Source organism: Poecilia reticulata, chromosome 13, assembly GCF_904066995.2.
Source record: "Poecilia reticulata chromosome 13, P_reticulata-male-v2, whole genome shotgun sequence".
Taxonomy (NCBI): domain Eukaryota; kingdom Metazoa; phylum Chordata; class Actinopteri; order Cyprinodontiformes; family Poeciliidae; genus Poecilia; species Poecilia reticulata.
In genome coordinates, this window is record NC_088842.1 from 20,996,714 (window position 1) to 21,013,424 (window position 16,711).

General features: G+C 38.0%; 2 protein-coding genes across 2 annotated transcripts; both read right to left on the reverse strand.

Annotated features, from left to right (window-relative positions):
• Window positions 1–764: 764 nt before the first annotated feature.
• ilvbl (ilvB (bacterial acetolactate synthase)-like) lies at window positions 765–8,932 on the reverse strand. Its single transcript, XM_008425981.3, has 14 exons — window positions 8,495–8,932; window positions 7,550–7,751; window positions 7,161–7,288; window positions 6,414–6,664; window positions 6,165–6,264; window positions 5,956–6,053; window positions 5,706–5,842; window positions 5,189–5,323; window positions 4,547–4,661; window positions 4,281–4,450; window positions 4,046–4,116; window positions 3,887–3,958; window positions 3,116–3,221; window positions 765–2,973 (listed from the first exon to the last, which is right to left on the reverse strand). The coding sequence occupies exons 1-14, from the start codon at window positions 8,606–8,608 to the stop codon at window positions 2,795–2,797; spliced, it is 1,878 nt and encodes a 625-aa protein (XP_008424203.1). The 5' UTR covers window positions 8,609–8,932; the 3' UTR covers window positions 765–2,794.
• Window positions 8,933–9,588: 656 nt separating this feature from the next.
• On the reverse strand, window positions 9,589–16,333 carry LOC103474771 (beta-galactosidase-1-like protein 2). Its single transcript, XM_081614843.1, has 19 exons — window positions 16,130–16,333; window positions 15,800–15,985; window positions 14,958–15,027; window positions 14,754–14,848; window positions 14,553–14,661; window positions 14,385–14,477; window positions 14,228–14,309; window positions 14,056–14,120; window positions 13,554–13,638; window positions 13,258–13,395; window positions 13,082–13,162; window positions 12,828–12,934; window positions 11,845–11,991; window positions 11,677–11,748; window positions 11,294–11,372; window positions 10,894–10,981; window positions 10,585–10,699; window positions 10,235–10,351; window positions 9,589–10,061 (listed from the first exon to the last, which is right to left on the reverse strand). Exons 2-19 carry the CDS (start codon window positions 15,961–15,963, stop codon window positions 9,951–9,953), a joined length of 1,818 nt encoding a protein of 605 aa, XP_081470969.1. The 5' UTR covers window positions 15,964–15,985; window positions 16,130–16,333; the 3' UTR covers window positions 9,589–9,950.
• Between the last annotated feature and the right edge of the window lie 378 nt (window positions 16,334–16,711).

Below are 16,711 nucleotides of genomic sequence, written 5' to 3' on the forward strand. Positions count from 1 at the left end.
TATGACACAATACGTTTTACCTATTATTGCGCTCATTTAGAAAACATGTAGTTTAATTAAAAAGTATTTTGCGTTTCTTCAGAAAACGGTTAGCTAAAAAGTAAACTTATAGTCATTATTTGAAAAGAAGTAGAGAAGAAATACATTCGCCACAAAACGTATTTCTCAATTGGCCTCTTTCACCATAGAAAATCCATACAGTCTCCTTTTAGGAATTTACACGTCAGCATATCCAATTCTGGCAAATCCCACGGCTAGCCTGCCATCTGCTGTTGGAAAAATAAACTACATTCAGAAGGTTGATGGTTTTCAAAGACCCCTTTTTAAAAGAAAAAAATATCTGAGACTACCTTTAATATTTTTTAGTTACACTTCTTAATTCGAATTTAGCAAAAGTGAATGCATAAAACCCCACTGAGGGACAAGGGTGTAAAGAAAATGGATGGATTGATGGATGGATGGATGGATGGATGGATGGATGGATGGATGGATGGATAAAAATGCACTTGTCTTTTCATACCAAGTAATATTTTATGAAACTCTGGTGTGAGACACTGTTTGTGTGGTATATATTCCCCCCAGACAGCAGGTTTGTCCACATCAAAAATAAAGAAAAACAGAAATTTCAAAAAAAAAATTCTACTGCCTATTTGCTTTGTTTTTCATAATACTGCATACAGCAGTGAGATGACTTGAAGGTTTGACCTCGATGTCAAAAAATTATTTTTGTAATCACATTTAAAAAGAACACAATTTTTAAAAAGTCAGTATTAAACATCTTTAATTTCTATTGAAGCATCAGAATCAATTCCAATGTATACATAGCAATGTATATCAAGATACAATCAAACATTAAAAGGCAAACCGTCTGTCAGGCAACAACATTCACAGAAACATTTGTAGCTCAGGTAATTCTTTCTTCAAAGCATTTGTGGAGACTGGAGGTTACAGCTCCAACATATCCTGAATCCCCTGTTAAAGGCCCAGTGTTCATATCCAAACAGTAGAAAAAAGGCATTCTGGTCACTTTGGACAACTCAAGTCATTGCTCGTTCTGCACGTGTAATCATGGTTAGGCCTGTCACAATAACAAATTTTGCTGGACGATTAATTGTCTAAAAAATTATTGCGATAAACGATAATATTGTTTCAAGACCTTTTGACACTGATTTAATGGAAATGACTAATAATGAATGTGATTTCCTGCCATGGATAGATGCACTTTATTTTCAAAAGAACACATAACACTGGAACTGAAAAACTAAATCAGTTCCAGTGTTAATGGATTCTCAGTCTCCATTAACAAAAAAAGTACTTGAATAAAAACTAAACAACATAAAGCCAAAGTGGAAATAAATATTGCATTCAACCAAAAGAGTGCAGATTATGAAGTCTGTATACTATATTGCCCTTCAGTAATCACTAGATTTAAATAGAGAAGATGGGCACATCCGACCACCTAATGAGGTGGTCGATTTTTTGGCCCCATTTTCCTCTTATGACAATCTTAGAACGTTGACCGATCTAAGATTGTCGCTGGTGATTTCGTAACCGATCATCCTGTAGTGTGATTTAGATCGTCGTGGCCACTCCGATCTAAATCAGGGGTTTTCCCCGACTGGGAGCTTAACGCTGAATGTGGCAGGTAGCCAATCAGAAAGCGCGGATTCTCCTCCGCGCTTTCTGACGGGAAATTACGGAGGGGATTCCCAAACAGCTGACACAGCGCAACCCGAAGTCCAGCGGACATTGGTGATCATATGTGGAAACAACATTAATGTTTATTCAACATTTTGTGCAAAGAATATAGAAATGACAGGGAGAGGAATTGGAGCCAAATTGCTACCGCAGTTGATGAACCCGGTAAGTTTTCAGCTGTTCTTCGTTAACGTGACATAAATAGGTTATAATGATTTTCATTCAGTCAGGACTTTACGCTGACTCTAGACACATACGTCACAAGTAGATTCTAGTAAAGCATTGATTAATGCCTGATTTTAAAATGAATTAACTGGACTTGTAGCCATTATTTTGTGCGCATGTGGCTGGACACCACATGGCACGACGAACCCGACCGAACCGTTATACCTAGGATTTCTGTCGGCTAATTTGAGGTCTGGTTTTGAAAATGGGCCGACAACTCATGTAGTGTGCGCTGGACATTAGACAAAGGAAATGAGGAAGGGAAAGTCAGTGGAGAGCACCGGAGTTGAGCTTTTTTTCATTCATTGTCATCAACAGAAAGAAAAAAATCAGGAAGAGACGATAAAGCCGATACTTAAAATGAGGTCGATAGGTTTAGTTTATCGTGCGATTAATTGATTTATCGTTTATCGTGACAGGCCTAATCCTGGTAGCTAGTTTATTTACAAACTTGCACAGGGTTGCTAAAATTTTAAAAATATAAGAAGGGATTTTCCTAAACATGTCTGATTATTAATTTCCTTTCAAAATTGCAAGACTTACTTTCTGCAACCTTGCAGGTAGCACGACGAACAGCATCGTGCTACATGAACACGAACAGCAGATGCATAAATTTCAAACTTTCAAAGTCTGGAGAAGGTTGTTGGTATTATCACTGAGGTAAACAAGAATGACCGTTATTGCAACAAATGGGTCAACTTGTCAAAAATATGGTCCTAATGTCCAAGTAGGACCATATTACATCAAGGATATATTAAATGCAATTCAAAATTAAATCGTAAGCTAAAATCCCTTATGAAATTGACAAAAAAGACATTGGAAGCGAAAGTTAAAAAAAAAAGAATACGAGTGCTTTTAATGCAGAGATTCTCTACACAGAGATGGATCCTTCTCTGAAATTGGTCTTCCCTATCAAAACATTGAGAAGAGTAGCCTTGCCCTCCTTTGAATCCCTTTGAGCCTGTTTTATGATGTCACTTAGCTGGTTCTCGTCTTCTCGTCTGACAAGGTAGCCCTTACCGCCATAACCATCTGCCACTGTGTGATAATCTGGAAAGAAAATGAAAGATGACTTTTTCACATTGAAAAAGTGTTTTTGCTTAGCAATATACAACTTCATAAACAATGTTCTTTGGATTATGGGATGCGGTACTGTGGACGTTACAACACACATCGACGGTCAAATACGTACCTGTAAAAGCAAGGCCACAAGCCACGTTGCTACCAAGGATGGGAACCTGCTCTCTGGAGATCTGACTCCAACACGCATCGTTTCCAACCACAGATATAACTGGTGTCTGAAGAACAAAGCGATCAAGTAAAATAATCACAGTAGAGCTCAGTTTCGAGTAAGCTCCACCTAAACTACCATCTTAGCATTATCTGTACCTTTGTCAGAGGAAATATTTAAAGACAGCATCAAGACAAGTAATTAAAAGCAACCGGGTGGAGCTCACCAATGCATTCACTGTCCACCCGCCCAACATTTCTCAAGTCAAACACCACAAAGGTAAAAACAGACAACATTACAAAGCTTACATCTGACAAAACAACACATGAAAAAGGTTAAAATATCCACCTGGCGAGCTCAACCCTTCTCTGCTCTGACCACTAGTGTTGTCTGTTTCAGTGAAAGCCTGTTTCAGGTCAAATGCTCTCTTGCACAGCAGAATGGCAACCTCAGCTTTCACTATAGATAGTTTCTGTTCACAACAAGAAAGCTAAAAAAAATATATTTTATGATCGTAAAGTTCTTACAGAAAAAGAGGAATTTACCAAAAATCTGCACAAAAACTAGAGTTCATAAATCCGGCACAGAGCCCTGATCTGTGCATCTCTAAACCAACGAGGATGGTGAGAAATCCTAACAGTGGGATAAATCAGAACAAAGTGTGAGCTTTTTCTTGTATCAGATGAATATCTGAGTGTCTTACATGTTTAAGTCAAAGATTCATGCGTTTACCTTGTGCCGGGTAAACGTGTCATACTCTGCAACACTGTAGCCCAGGGAGCCATCTCCATAGATTATCCACACCTGAAAAAATGCAAAAAAATTGCTTTTTTTTTGTGGATAAGGAACGAAACGTGAGAGTTAATGAAATAAATGATGTAAACATTATACCTCAGACTCAGGACGGCACAGTTTTGCTCCCAAAGCAAAACCTCCTCCAACTCCCAGAGTTCCAAAGGCTCCTACAGGAACATGAACCAACTGGATTAAGACATTTCAAAGGAAAGAGAACACAACACATTGGTGCTAGTGATTCTGTAGCATAGCTATGACACTGATTAAATTAACTACAAAAGTTTGTTACTATGGTTCTGCTGGTTTAATCATCTTGTTGCTTGTATATTACCTGGATCTAACCAACGCAAAGGTCCTCTTGGTCTCATTATATAGGCAGCACTTCCCACAAAATCTCCCCCATCTGCTACAATGATGCTGTCGTCAGCCATCAGCTCATCCACACAGTGGAGGACTTTTAAAGGATTTAGGTGGTGTTCTGTCTTCTCATTAGCTTTAGCCCTGAAAACAATTTGAGGAATGATTTTGTAAGTAACAGTGCATTATTATATTTTCTGCACTAACTGTGCAGAACCCCCTCTCCCTCCCAATGTCCACCTGTTTGCATCTTCTTTGGTAGAATCTCCAGCTTTGAGGCTCTGAGACCATTCCTCAGGACAGCGATGGCCCTTCAGCCCCTTAGAGAGACGCACAATAAATGAGCCAGCGTCACCTAAAAGAAAGAAAATATAAAGCATACATAACATCAGACCCAACTTCAAAAGCCGTCATTTGTTTTAAGAATCCACAGTTGGGAGAATAAATAACCATAATGAAATTCACAATAGAGGGCTCGCACATTTTTAACTTAAAGATTTTCAGATTAAAATGTCTATTTTTTTCATGTTTTTACAGAATTCTGGACATTTGGGTTTTATTATCTGTGTATCTGTTACAGAAATAATAAAGTGACCCAATGACAGCTTCAACAGTGTGATGATGAGCTACTTCACTTGTATTTGGACTTTAATTATGATATTTAAAAAAAATTAATTCTTGATTGTTTATATAATAGAACAAGAAATACAAACTGTATTTTCATATTTATCCCAACCTGGAAAATTATAAAAGCCAATTCAATCACTTTCCAGACTTTTATTACTACGCAAGAAACCTGACAATTTCATACATAATCCAATTTATGGGCAAACAATAAGGTGGCATTTTAATTATGATAAAGACAGCATTTTACAAATGTACCCTGAATTGCTATAGTTGGTTTCCAGAACATATCGGAGTTTTTCAGCAGCTGTGACTTGTCCCTGTTGACAGCGATTATCTTGCTCCTTCTGTTCAGAACTCTGCCATAGCTCAGACGGAAGTCACACACAGTGCCTACAAAATAAACAAGGACAAATATTCACAATCTTTCATTATTTTGTCTAGCAATGCAGTTTTGCCTCACCATCTATTTTATTGGAAAAATAAAACTCTTAAAAATATTTTTAAAAAATAAATAAAAAAAATCCCCCTTTTCCTTTTGTGAAACAGCTAAAATCTCAGCAAGTAAACAAACATTTTCAAGTCTAGATTTTGGGTTTAGAATAAAATTTTGTGTGCTTAGTTACACATAGGCGGACTATGTTATTAAGGTAATGCATGGGGCTTTATTTAGGTGAATAAGTATGCAAGGCACTGTCATCCATCTCAATCAGCTTTACTTTTCTGAGTGAACGGCAACCATCATTACTAAATTAACTTCACGGTAAAAATGAACCTGCAAGGAGAACCAGGTCGGCCTCCTTGAGAGCATCCCGTCTGTTCTGTCGGATGTGGATAGGGCTGTCTTTTCCCAGCATGCCCCGGGACATGCCCCCGAGAAAGCAGGGGATACCTAGATCCTCCAAAGCCTTTCTGTAAAAAAAAAAAAAAAAAAGACATATTTGCACCCTGTCATACATCTTTGTGGCGCACAAAATGACATTGTTAGACTTTAATTAGTGAAAGACAAACACATGTTCCTTTACCTGATGTCTTCTGCTGGCGTAGGAGGGAGTGTAGCTTGGCTCCCAAGGAGAATGACGGGTTTCTTGGCTCGACTCAGTAGCTCTATGCACCTTTGTACCTGAAAAGAAGCAGAACATTCAATTGAGTCTGTTCCCCTTGTGTCCCATAACATGATGCTATCTGATCATGTATTTACTGAAAACGACCAGATCCTAAAAGATGAGATTACCTGATCATCTGTGGCTTGAGGGATGTGAACAGGAAGTGGGGAAACATCTCTGGTCTCCCAGGCTCCAGCAAAAAGGTTCATGAGGTGATTATTGAGGTACCTTACAAGTAAGCAATCTATTAACTGGATAATCATAAATACATTATTGTCGTCTAGATTCAACAAGTGCTTATTTTTTCCACATTATATGACCCAATTTTGTTTCTTTATAAAAAAAAATAAATAAAAAAAATCAGCATTTCCTCATACCATGAGACAAATTTTCCCATCAGCCCTTTGGGAGGATTTTTAACAGCAAACTCTTTGGACACCAGGTGGTATGGGTACAGAGTATCAATGGGAAACTCGATGAAAACAGGACCAGGAGTTCCTGACTGAGCAATGGCCAGAGCCTTCCCGAGTGTTGGCACGATCTCCCTGACGGTGCGGATGGAGGCACAGAACTTACATAGAGGCTTGAAGAGAGACATCTGGTCGATGTCCTGCAGTGCCCCTCTGCCCTGTGACACAAACGGGTAAAAACAGCTCATTTGGACAACTAGAAGGAGCACCATCGGAGACCAGCACCACCTACTAAAGTTTAGTTGTGGTATTTTATTAGATTGGCACATTTATATCATATATACACCGTCTTTCCGTTAGATTTTTCTTTGGATTTTAGCACATAATAAAAAGGACCAGGTTTTTATCAGCTTGAATTATTATTTAAACCCAAGAGTTATTTTTCTATTTACTAAACACAGATGAAAACAAATCAAATAAGTTGTGCAATAAGCTTATTGCTGTCTCTGGAAGGAAAGTGGTAGATGTTGGTAATTAAATTCTTATGTTTACTGATAATCTATAAAAGCGGGACTTAAGTGAATGATTGCACTGTTCGATTATACAATTTATTTTTCTAAACGAGGTGCTACAAGGCTCCAGGCAACTGAATCATTATGTTTAAATAGTTTTAGCACTTTAGAAAATTCTGAAAAGAAGGTGACACTGATGTACCTGCAGTAATGTACTAGCAGCTCCTCCCAAAAGCAGCAATGGAGATTCTGCCATTTGAGCATTCTTCACTGCTGTCACTGTGTTAGTCAGGCCCGGGCCAGCAGTCACTGCGGCTACGCCAACAGTACCTTGGGAAGACAGCAGAAAGAGATGTGCATTAATATTTATGTCTAGCAAAATATTTTCATTTAAACCAGATATTGACATTTCCGTGAGCTGCACCTGTGTTTGACAAGTCATAATGTTGACCAGCAAAGGCACACCCTAAAAAGGCTGCAGAAGACTCGGTTCCTTACTTCCCCACAGCTACTGACAACATGGTATGTGCCAACAGACGCTGAGGTCAAATATTAACTCGTGCTCTTCTTGTGTGGCTGAGCTGTGTGTACCTGAGAGCCTCGCCACAGCATCAGCAGCAAAGACAGCAGTGGCTTCGTGTCTGGTGTCAACGACGCGGATGCCAACCTTCTCGCAGGCCACCAGGATGGGAGAGATGTGCCCACCAACGAGAGTGAAAAGGAATTTGATTCCATGCGCACGGAGGACTTCGGCAACACTCTCCCCTCCATGCCGGGGGCTCTTTGTTTCAGTCTGAATTCAATAAAAAAAATTTTAAAAACGGTAAAAAGGTCAAATAAAATTAGACATCTTACCATTCTTTCTCATTAGTGAAAACAGTGATTTTTCTGCAAATTAAAATATGAAAAGAATGCACTTGATTTCAGCTTCCTTTACTCTGATACCCCTAAATAAAATTAAATGAAACCAATTGACTACAGAATTTTCATTCAGAATCAGGTGTTCCCAGATGACCACAGGATTTTTTTTTAGAAAATACTCTCTAGTGATAGTAACTCTACTGCCTGCCCCAAAAACACTCACCACCTAGATTTAAAATCTAAGTGTTGTTTCACTGATTTAATCAGAACTACAAAAAAAAAGGTGTAAAATAAAAAAACAAAAACAAACCAACACATTGTATAGGCTGCTGTCCCAGTGACATGTGGCCATTCCCAAGGTCACCTGTCACATTATCTCCCTTTGACAACAGCGCTTATTGTTCAGGCCTGCAGCTGTAAAGTGCCCCTTTACTTTGTGCAATCCCACTAACAACCACTGTGTTTGAATAGCCTTTATGAGACAACCGCAGGGCTGGTCAAAGTTTACATGAATAGAGCCCAGGCTTCCCTTTGACATTTAACAGCTTAGACGGAACAGGGGGACTAAAAATATTGCAGAATATTTTCACAAACAGGGCACTGGAGAGCTGCTTTGAATTATAGCACACAGAAAGAAAAATGTCTTGAAGTTGTTGATGATTTCCAATCACCTACCTTATGAAACAACTGGTAGATTACACCAAGATTGTAGGCAGCAAACAAAACACCAGTCAGCACAACGCAAGCAGAATATCCGAGAATACTGGAAATGCATCCGAACAACTCCATGTCGGCAGGATTAACCAAAACCCCGTTTGTCAAAACAAAACTTGACCACGCTTAGAAAAAAACTGACCCACTACTACTACTGCACTTCAGCAGCTCACTTTTTATGCTAGGCTATGATATTGCAAAGATGAGTCTGTAGCTGCTATAGACTCATTTCATACGTAATATTTGGAAAGTATATTCAAAGCATAACTGCCTCGTCTTAGGTTAGCAGATAAATGCTTTAAAGAACATCTTGTCGACTCCTAAACAAGTTCAACCAGAACAACGCTCCTTCACCTGCAGAAATGTCAGCGCTCATATTCAGGTCAAGCCAACTGAAGGAATAACACATCTTTCCGAAGATGTATTTCAAAATAAACTTCCATCTAGAAACTACAGATCTTAGCAGCGTAAACCGGATGTCTATATGTCATATTTTGTTCAGTTTGATCGTAAACTTTAGAAAAATTGCGTTTCATTATGATGATATCAGTACTTTTGTTTTTATTATAAATAGCATGACAAAGACAGCAACTTTACTGTGAAAGTCAACATTTGTTTCCCGTTAACTCTCACAGCTTCCTGTGAGTCTGTCATTAGAGCGTGGGCGGGGCAATTTCTACACATCCAAGGAACAGACGACTTCCCTGCTCCCTGAAAAGCTTCGCACTTTTCACATCCATGTCTAAGGAGAGTAAAGTTCGTGCTAAAATACAAGCTCCTAGCCAGACTATTTGGTAAGAATCAGTCAAATTCACTTTAGACGTAACCTTTCACCTAACACGACTCGTCATCGGGTCTTTTATTCATTTTGCTGATTTGTTTTGAATTAGTATTTTGTAGAGTCAAAATTTAGCCTCGCAAAACGTCACATAAGGAAACAAACTGATCGGTTTGTTGTGTATCTATATTTTATTTGCTACAGCAAAATATTTGAGTCATATATGAAAACACTGCACGGGATTTAGGAAGATTTAGCTCTAATAAAACATGTGGAAGCAGCTGGCATGGCTTTATTAAACATCTGAAACCTTCTGGAGAAAAGCTTTCATACAAGCCATATGAAACCATTACATGGACTGGAAATGATCATCAGAATAGTGGACGCTTTATTATTAAGTTATTGCCAGTGTACATTTGTTTTAAAAAAATACTCCACCCAACATTCTTTATAAAAATGCAAAGCATTGCAGTTTATGAAACTAAATTAATCAATAGCAACAACATTAAGCTCTGAATAAATTATGTTAAACTGCTACAACATGCAACCACAAACAATCCTAAGTGTGTTAACTGGTTTATAAAATTCATATTCAATTTCAGCAACAATAAATAATTCCTTAGTGGGTGTGTACAATGTTTACAGCAGACTGCAAAAGGGAAGTTTGTAAACATCAATGGTTTTCCCATATTCAGGATTTTCAGAAAACATAATTTTTCCATCCACTTTTTCTTCTTCAAAAATAATGATCTGAAAGAAAGCAGAAATAATTTAACCCCGATTACACACAGATTACACACGGAAACACACACAGAGAAAGACAGAAAGCAAGAAAACTGTGGTAGAGAGCAAAAGTCAAATTCCTTTTCTTCTGAAGATAACAATAGATAAATTGAGCAATACTTTCAAGTTGAACATTGCACCTGGTTGTCTCCACTTCTGAGCCAAGGTCCTGGGAGATAGAGGAAATGCTGGGGACCAATGAACCAGTAACGACCAAGGTTCTGGCCATTGACAAACACCACTCCTTTACCCCAGTTCTGTGGATGCATGCACGGCACATATATCAACACAGGCTCTTTTTTTCCAAAGAAATTCCAAATGCAAGCAACAAATACGTCTTGGAATCCCAGCTCTTTTGGAACAGAAATTAAAAATTGTTTGATTCTGGCTTGATTTGTTCATTGAACAAATGTAATCATAAAGAGTACATTTGCTTATTCTTTTAAATGCAATTAGATTACCACACAAATGAATAAATTGTCATATTCACAGGAAGCTTGATGAAGGTGTCCTTTGGAGGACCGTCCAAAACGAGCTTGGCCTGGAAAAATCCTGGGACTGGCCCTGACTTAAGGTTGGTTTTCCACTGACCTGAACTTGACAACCTAAACAGAAACACAAGAGGGATGCAGTGCATTCGGATTGTGAATAAAAGTGAATTAATTCCGATTGATGCAGATGCTTAATCCAGCACACAAGCTATTGGTATAACAGACTAATATAATCAAGGTCAGATATTTTATATAAAGTGATGTCATTAACAGATTCAGATAAATTGGAAAATTCACAAAAGGCATACCTTTTTATAAAGCTTGGCTTTAGATCAAAACAGAAGGTGGTGAATCCTCTTAGTGGTGCATGATTAAGCACAATGTCTCCCACAATACCTGTAACCATGTTGACAAGACAAACGCATGTCATTCAGAGTAGGGTGAACACTAAAACGATACGCAGATAAATAAGTGTGCGAATTAGAAAAATGCTCTGGATGCTCTGGGACACTAGATGAAAAGGTCACATTTCTTTGAAGTTCTTGTGCTATGCTTTATGTAAAATACCAGAAAAATAACTCTTAACTTGGAAAACTGGAAACCTAGCTGTGAAAATGATTCTAAAATGGCTGAAACATGGTTTTGAGTATACAATAATAGAAAGGTAATAAGCATAATGTGCAGTAAATGAAAGTGATCCATAAATACCTTTGCGCTGGTTATCAAGAGCTTTACCATAATTCACTCTTCCACAGTTTTCAACAAGTACAGCCAAGGTCCTCTCTCTCTGTGAGGCACACACAAATCATTTCTGTGTCATTTCTGGGAAGGATTATTAATGAATAATACAGTTAAGAAGGTTATTTGACAGTGAAGTGAACTGTATGAGAAACCAGAAAGTTTAAAATGTTTGTTTGAAAAAAAAAAATACAGAATAAAAAAAAAATAAAAAAATACAATTTATGTTGGTTGATGAAGCTTAGAATAGAATCAAGCAGACCACAATGTTTAGAACTCCTACCTATAAAGTTTTTGTTTAACTAGTCTATAACAAGTAATTTCATGTTGACATAAAACGTGATAACTAATACCTTGGCATCAGGCAAGATGACTTCATGAGTCTTGTAGTCCAAACATCCTACATGTTCCCGATCCAAGAACACCTGGAGAACATCAAGGTGCATCCAAGATGTAACTCATACGATATCAATTTACATTACGTCAAAACATTATGTTGGTCTTTTGGTCACTGTTCTCACCAGAGCTCTGTCTCTGATGTTGTTCCCAGAGTTTAACGCTCCTCCACCACTGATGGTGGTTTCATACAGTGTATAGCCATATGACTGACCATTGCTGTTGTTGACTGGGAGATTCTCCATGTTTATTGGCCTCTCTGACCTGCATGGCTAGATGGGTAAATAGTCAAACATAATAGATGTGGGAATTTTAAAGGCATTGTGTGTTACGATTGGTACAAGACATAGACTACACCTTCGCAAATTTGGTTTTGTTACATCCACAGGGGGGAATTTATTGTGATTCTATGTGATAGACCAACACGAAGAAGTGTGTGAACTGAAAGGAATATGGTTTTGAAAATGTCTTACAATTATAAAATGAAAACTTTTGGATGATACTTTTTATTGCCTTCTGCCACAATTACAGCTGGAAGTCGTTTAGGGTATGTCTGCCTTCTTTGAACATGTAGAGACTAAGTTTTCTTCCTGTTCATCTTTGCAGCTCGAGGTTGGTTCAACAGCATTAATGAACAGCAATTTTCAAGTTTTATCAAAAAAAGAAAATCTGTCGGATATAGTCTATGGTTTGACTGGGCCATTCCAACACATAATTTGGCTTTGATCCAAAATACTGTTTGTGACTTTCTCTGTACAGAGACTTTCTTCTTGCAGCTACTCTATAAAGGCCAGATTCAGCTCCCTACAGTCACAATTGCTGTCTTGTCTGCTTCTAATACAAATGCTCTCCTTGCCTGACTTTTGGTTCAGATGCATGCAATGGTTGGTACGTTTGCAGTTGTTGCTCAGTACCTGTATTCTTTTTGGATGATCTTCAATGAATTTTCAAGGATGTAATCCAGAACTTTATCCTGTTTCTCACTGTTTGTTCACAAATATTCCATAACTAATAGTTAGCTATATTACTAGCTCCCTTAATAAATGAAGTATCTGAATTGGGCATGTCTTGTTTATTATTCTAGCTGTCACACTAGACTGATGCTTACCTTATCTATGAACTGTATGGCGTCCCACAGAGAAAGGTACAGCTGCGTGTACACTGGCTCATAAGCTTTCCTCTCCTGAGGAGAAGGCACTTCAGGAAGAGGCTCCGCTAGAACGCAAGCAGGCAAAACATTTAGTCGAAGCTAATCATGCCTCCTTCAGCTTTCGTGGATAACGAGAACAAGAAATTGATTGCAATTTGTTTATTTCGGATGATATTTGGTGGTTATTTTAAATGAGATGTTGAAGAGCTTACAGTTGTACCGGCTGAATAAATCCCTCAGAATTTCATATTTGACAGTGCAATCTCCAGCTTCAGATAGCGGAGCGTCATAATCTGCCAAGACACAGATTACAAACCAAGTATGAAATGTTTATTGCTTATTGTTGTGAAATGTATTAGATTTTGGCGCTCTAATGTCACCTGCCTACCATAACTTGTGACCTGGGGTTTGTAGGTGCCAAAGTCCATTGCTCCATTCATGAAGCCAAAGTTGGTGCCACCATGAAACATGTACAGGTTAATGGAAACGCCTCTCTCCAGAATTTCTGACACCACGCCAAGCATGTCTGTTAAGGGCAGCACATACAGTATTCATTGTGTTCTTGACACGTTCAGATAAGAAATGTAGTCATGCAAAAAGCAAGACTAATTGTTAGGTGAAGTGTGAGCATGTTCAAAAGCATGAGTGGAAACAAGAGCGGCTCAGAAAAAGACAGGCGAGTACCTTCTGCATGGAACACATGATGATGCTCTCCCCAGACATCAAACCACCCAGACCAATATTCCATCACCATTAGAGGTTTCTGGGGCTAGAAGGAAAACACGTGTGTAAAAAATAATGTTAGTAATCCCATCAAACGTTGGCCAACCTGTACAACGGAAATGTTTGTTGATTCACAACATACACACATAAATGTTGGCACCCATGGCAACGATGTTTAAAAACGCCCTGACATAGCCTAAATACATATTGTATTCCTAGAAGTTTAGATCAACTTTTAAAAGTACATAATTAAAATGGATACATTATACTAATTTAGAATATATCAACAATTGTGCCACCAGTGACAATGTGAAAAACATGTTTCTTAACTTTTAATTCATTTGCATGTCAGATTGTTCTACTAGAATAAGAGTGAAACTTAATGAAAGGCTGCAAGCAAATTTGTCCAAGATGATGTGACGTATGCAAGAGCAATATTAAATCATCCATCACCACCACTTACCTGCATGCATGCCAAGTGCTGAATGGCTCCAAATGACAACCTCTGAAGATTTATTGTTTTTAGAACTGAAACGATCAAATTCACAAACTTTTTGGACGACATTAAGACAAAAATGTATAACCAAAAATACAGTGAGATACACTTTATGTTTTGCCATAAGTCATGTAGTTACCTCCCTCCATCCTTCTGTATCTCAAACCTTCCCAGTTGTCAGAAGTTAGCAGAAGCTCATTGACACCTTTGGACTGGAGACACTATATGAAAGAAGGTAGAGAATGTGCATTTAACAAATGGAAGGGTGCTAACAAAAAAGCCTGTAATTAACTCACATTCTTTAAAAAAGGCATATACTCATCGTCCTTTGCATATGATCCATACTCGTTCTCTAATTGGAGAGCAATGATTGGTCCTCCATTCTCAAACTAAGAGACACATTGCGTATTAGTAAAGAAAATAGGCTATTCTTTACCATAAAACTTATTAAAAAGTGCAGTTACCATCAGAGGTTGGACAACTGAGACAAGTTTGTCAAAGTACAAGTTGACAGCATTTACAAATCCGGGGTAAGTTGTTCTCAACTGAATGTCTTTATCTTGTAGCAACCAGCTGGGAAATCCACTCCCCAGCCCCCCACCCCAAAAGAAAAACAGTGTTAATTAGACATTGATATAGCAAACACAATAGAAATGTGACATCACCTTGGCAAGCCACCCAAGTCCCATTCAGCACAGATGTAAGGTCCTGGACGTAGGATCACCCAGAAACCTGTCTCTGCTGCTAAACTGATATAGGCCCTGAAAGAGACACAGAAATGTTCTGTTCTGTTCAAAACTAATAAGTCAGAACGCCTTTTGATGTATCCCAGAAAAAAAACAACAACAACATGATTATGCAGAGCCTTTCCTGAGATCTAGCTGATCTTGAAAGTTAAATGTCCCTCTTTCAGGCTCATGCAGGTTCCATGGCACATATCTGAAAAACAGACCAAAGGAAATGGCTTCGCTGATGTTAAATGAGAACACAATCCAGCAAGGTAAAAATAATCTGATATGTCCAACATTACTGATCAGAAGCTGAAATGTTTTTGTTTTTTTTCGGGGTCAAATGGTTATATACCAAATACAATGACATCTTAAAACTAGAGTTTGTGCACATTGTGTTTTTTTCTGATCCACCCAGGTTTAAAGTTGTGGAAATATTTACACCCCACTTTGCTCTGTCTAACTATAAAACGTTTTTCCACTGGCTTTGACTTTTCCACGTGGGCATCTGCAAATATCAGTAATCTCTGAAGGTGTTGATTAGGAGCAGGTGCCACTTACTCACTTTATTTTAATGACTGTTCATAGTCAAATTCAATAAATTAGAATATGAGTTCTGATGAGGTTCCTTTGCCAGATTAAAAGTACCTTTTAAAAATATCAACCTTTAAGCTGTTGTCAAACATTTTCATTTAGCCTACATTTCTGCATTTAAAATGTTTTTTTGTTTTTATTTTTATTTTTTTGCTCTGATGTAATATTCTAATCTTATATATCATGTTTTCATTTGCTGTAAGCTGAAAATCATCATAATAAACAATAACTTGTGTGTAATTACATACAAGCAGTAAATGTACTGTTAGTCCCAATTTACTGAACATGTCACTATATAAGCAACTGATCAGCACTACATAATTTCAGCGTATGACAAAAGAAGAACATTCAGACATTTCATCCATTTGCATCTTTGCAGATATACACACGTTGTAAGAGTATTGAGACCACAGGCCTTCATCTTCAGTAGTCTATCCTTCCAGTACGGTCTGGGCACGCGGAAGTAATGGACGGAGCCGCCCAGGATGCGGAAGGGCTCCCCCCTCAGAGTGAACTGAGAGGAGTCGGCCCTCAGCCCCTCACAACTGTTCATTGTCCTCACGTAAATATGAGATCTAACAGAACAAAATCAGAAATAGCAGGACTCATAAGCTAAGACCAAACGTAGTACTGTACACAAGCATTTCAGAAGGTTTAACATAAAATTGCTGAAATAATAAGACTTTTGAAGAGAGATATTGTTGTTTGGATAGTCTTACCAAGCCTTAGCTTTAGTATCCAAAATGTTGAAATCTTAGAGAAAATCCAGATTGCATCCAAACCACTGTGAGCCTGATCAGAGAGCATCTGAGGGTCAAATGGTGCTGGGAGGCCTCAAACACAACACTGTGGATAACGCTAACTATTGTTGTTGGGGAACAACAGTGTCATAATGCTCTCCCTCTTTCTCTCTCTCTCTCCCTCTCTCTTTTTTCTCTTTCTCTGTCAGAAGGGTAAAGCATTGTTCAAGTGTGACGTAGATGCAGCTTACAGATAAAAAGCATATATATTTATATATGTGCTTAAAAAGCATATATAAGCATATATGTTTATATATATGCTTTTTATCTGTATCTTGCATTTCTTGCATTTTGTTGTCATGCCAGTAGTAGCATGTGTTTTTTGTTGTCATGCCAGTAGTAGCATGTGCTTTATGACTTTTGGCATGATTTGTTTGGGGTGATGTATACCGAAACTCAAAACATTGGGGAAAGCAATGTTTTGAGTTCATAGTGAGTGAGGCTACAATAATCTAACAGAATTGTTATATATTTACGTACTTATACTTTTTTTTTTTTTTT

Excerpts from the sequence above, each read along its gene's own strand:
- LOC103474771 (XM_081614843.1), bottom strand. The coding sequence starts at position 15,963 with ATGAACAGTTGTGAGGGGCTGAGGGCCGACTCCTCTCAGTTCACTCTG. Across the intron at positions 11,992-12,827 it reads CCATACAGTTCATAGATAAG|CCATGCAGGTCAGAGAGGCC; the intron begins GTAAGCATCAGT and ends TTACCCATCTAG. Across the intron at positions 10,700-10,893 it reads AAGCCAAGCTTTATAAAAAG|GTTGTCAAGTTCAGGTCAGT; the intron begins GTATGCCTTTTG and ends GTTTCTGTTTAG.
- ilvbl (XM_008425981.3), bottom strand. The coding sequence starts at position 8,608 with ATGGAGTTGTTCGGATGCATTTCCAGTATTCTCGGATATTCTGCTTGC. Across the intron at positions 6,265-6,413 it reads ATGGGAAAATTTGTCTCATG|GTACCTCAATAATCACCTCA; the intron begins GTATGAGGAAAT and ends CTTACTTGTAAG. Across the intron at positions 4,117-4,280 it reads TTTGCGTTGGTTAGATCCAG|GAGCCTTTGGAACTCTGGGA; the intron begins GTAATATACAAG and ends ATGTTCCTGTAG.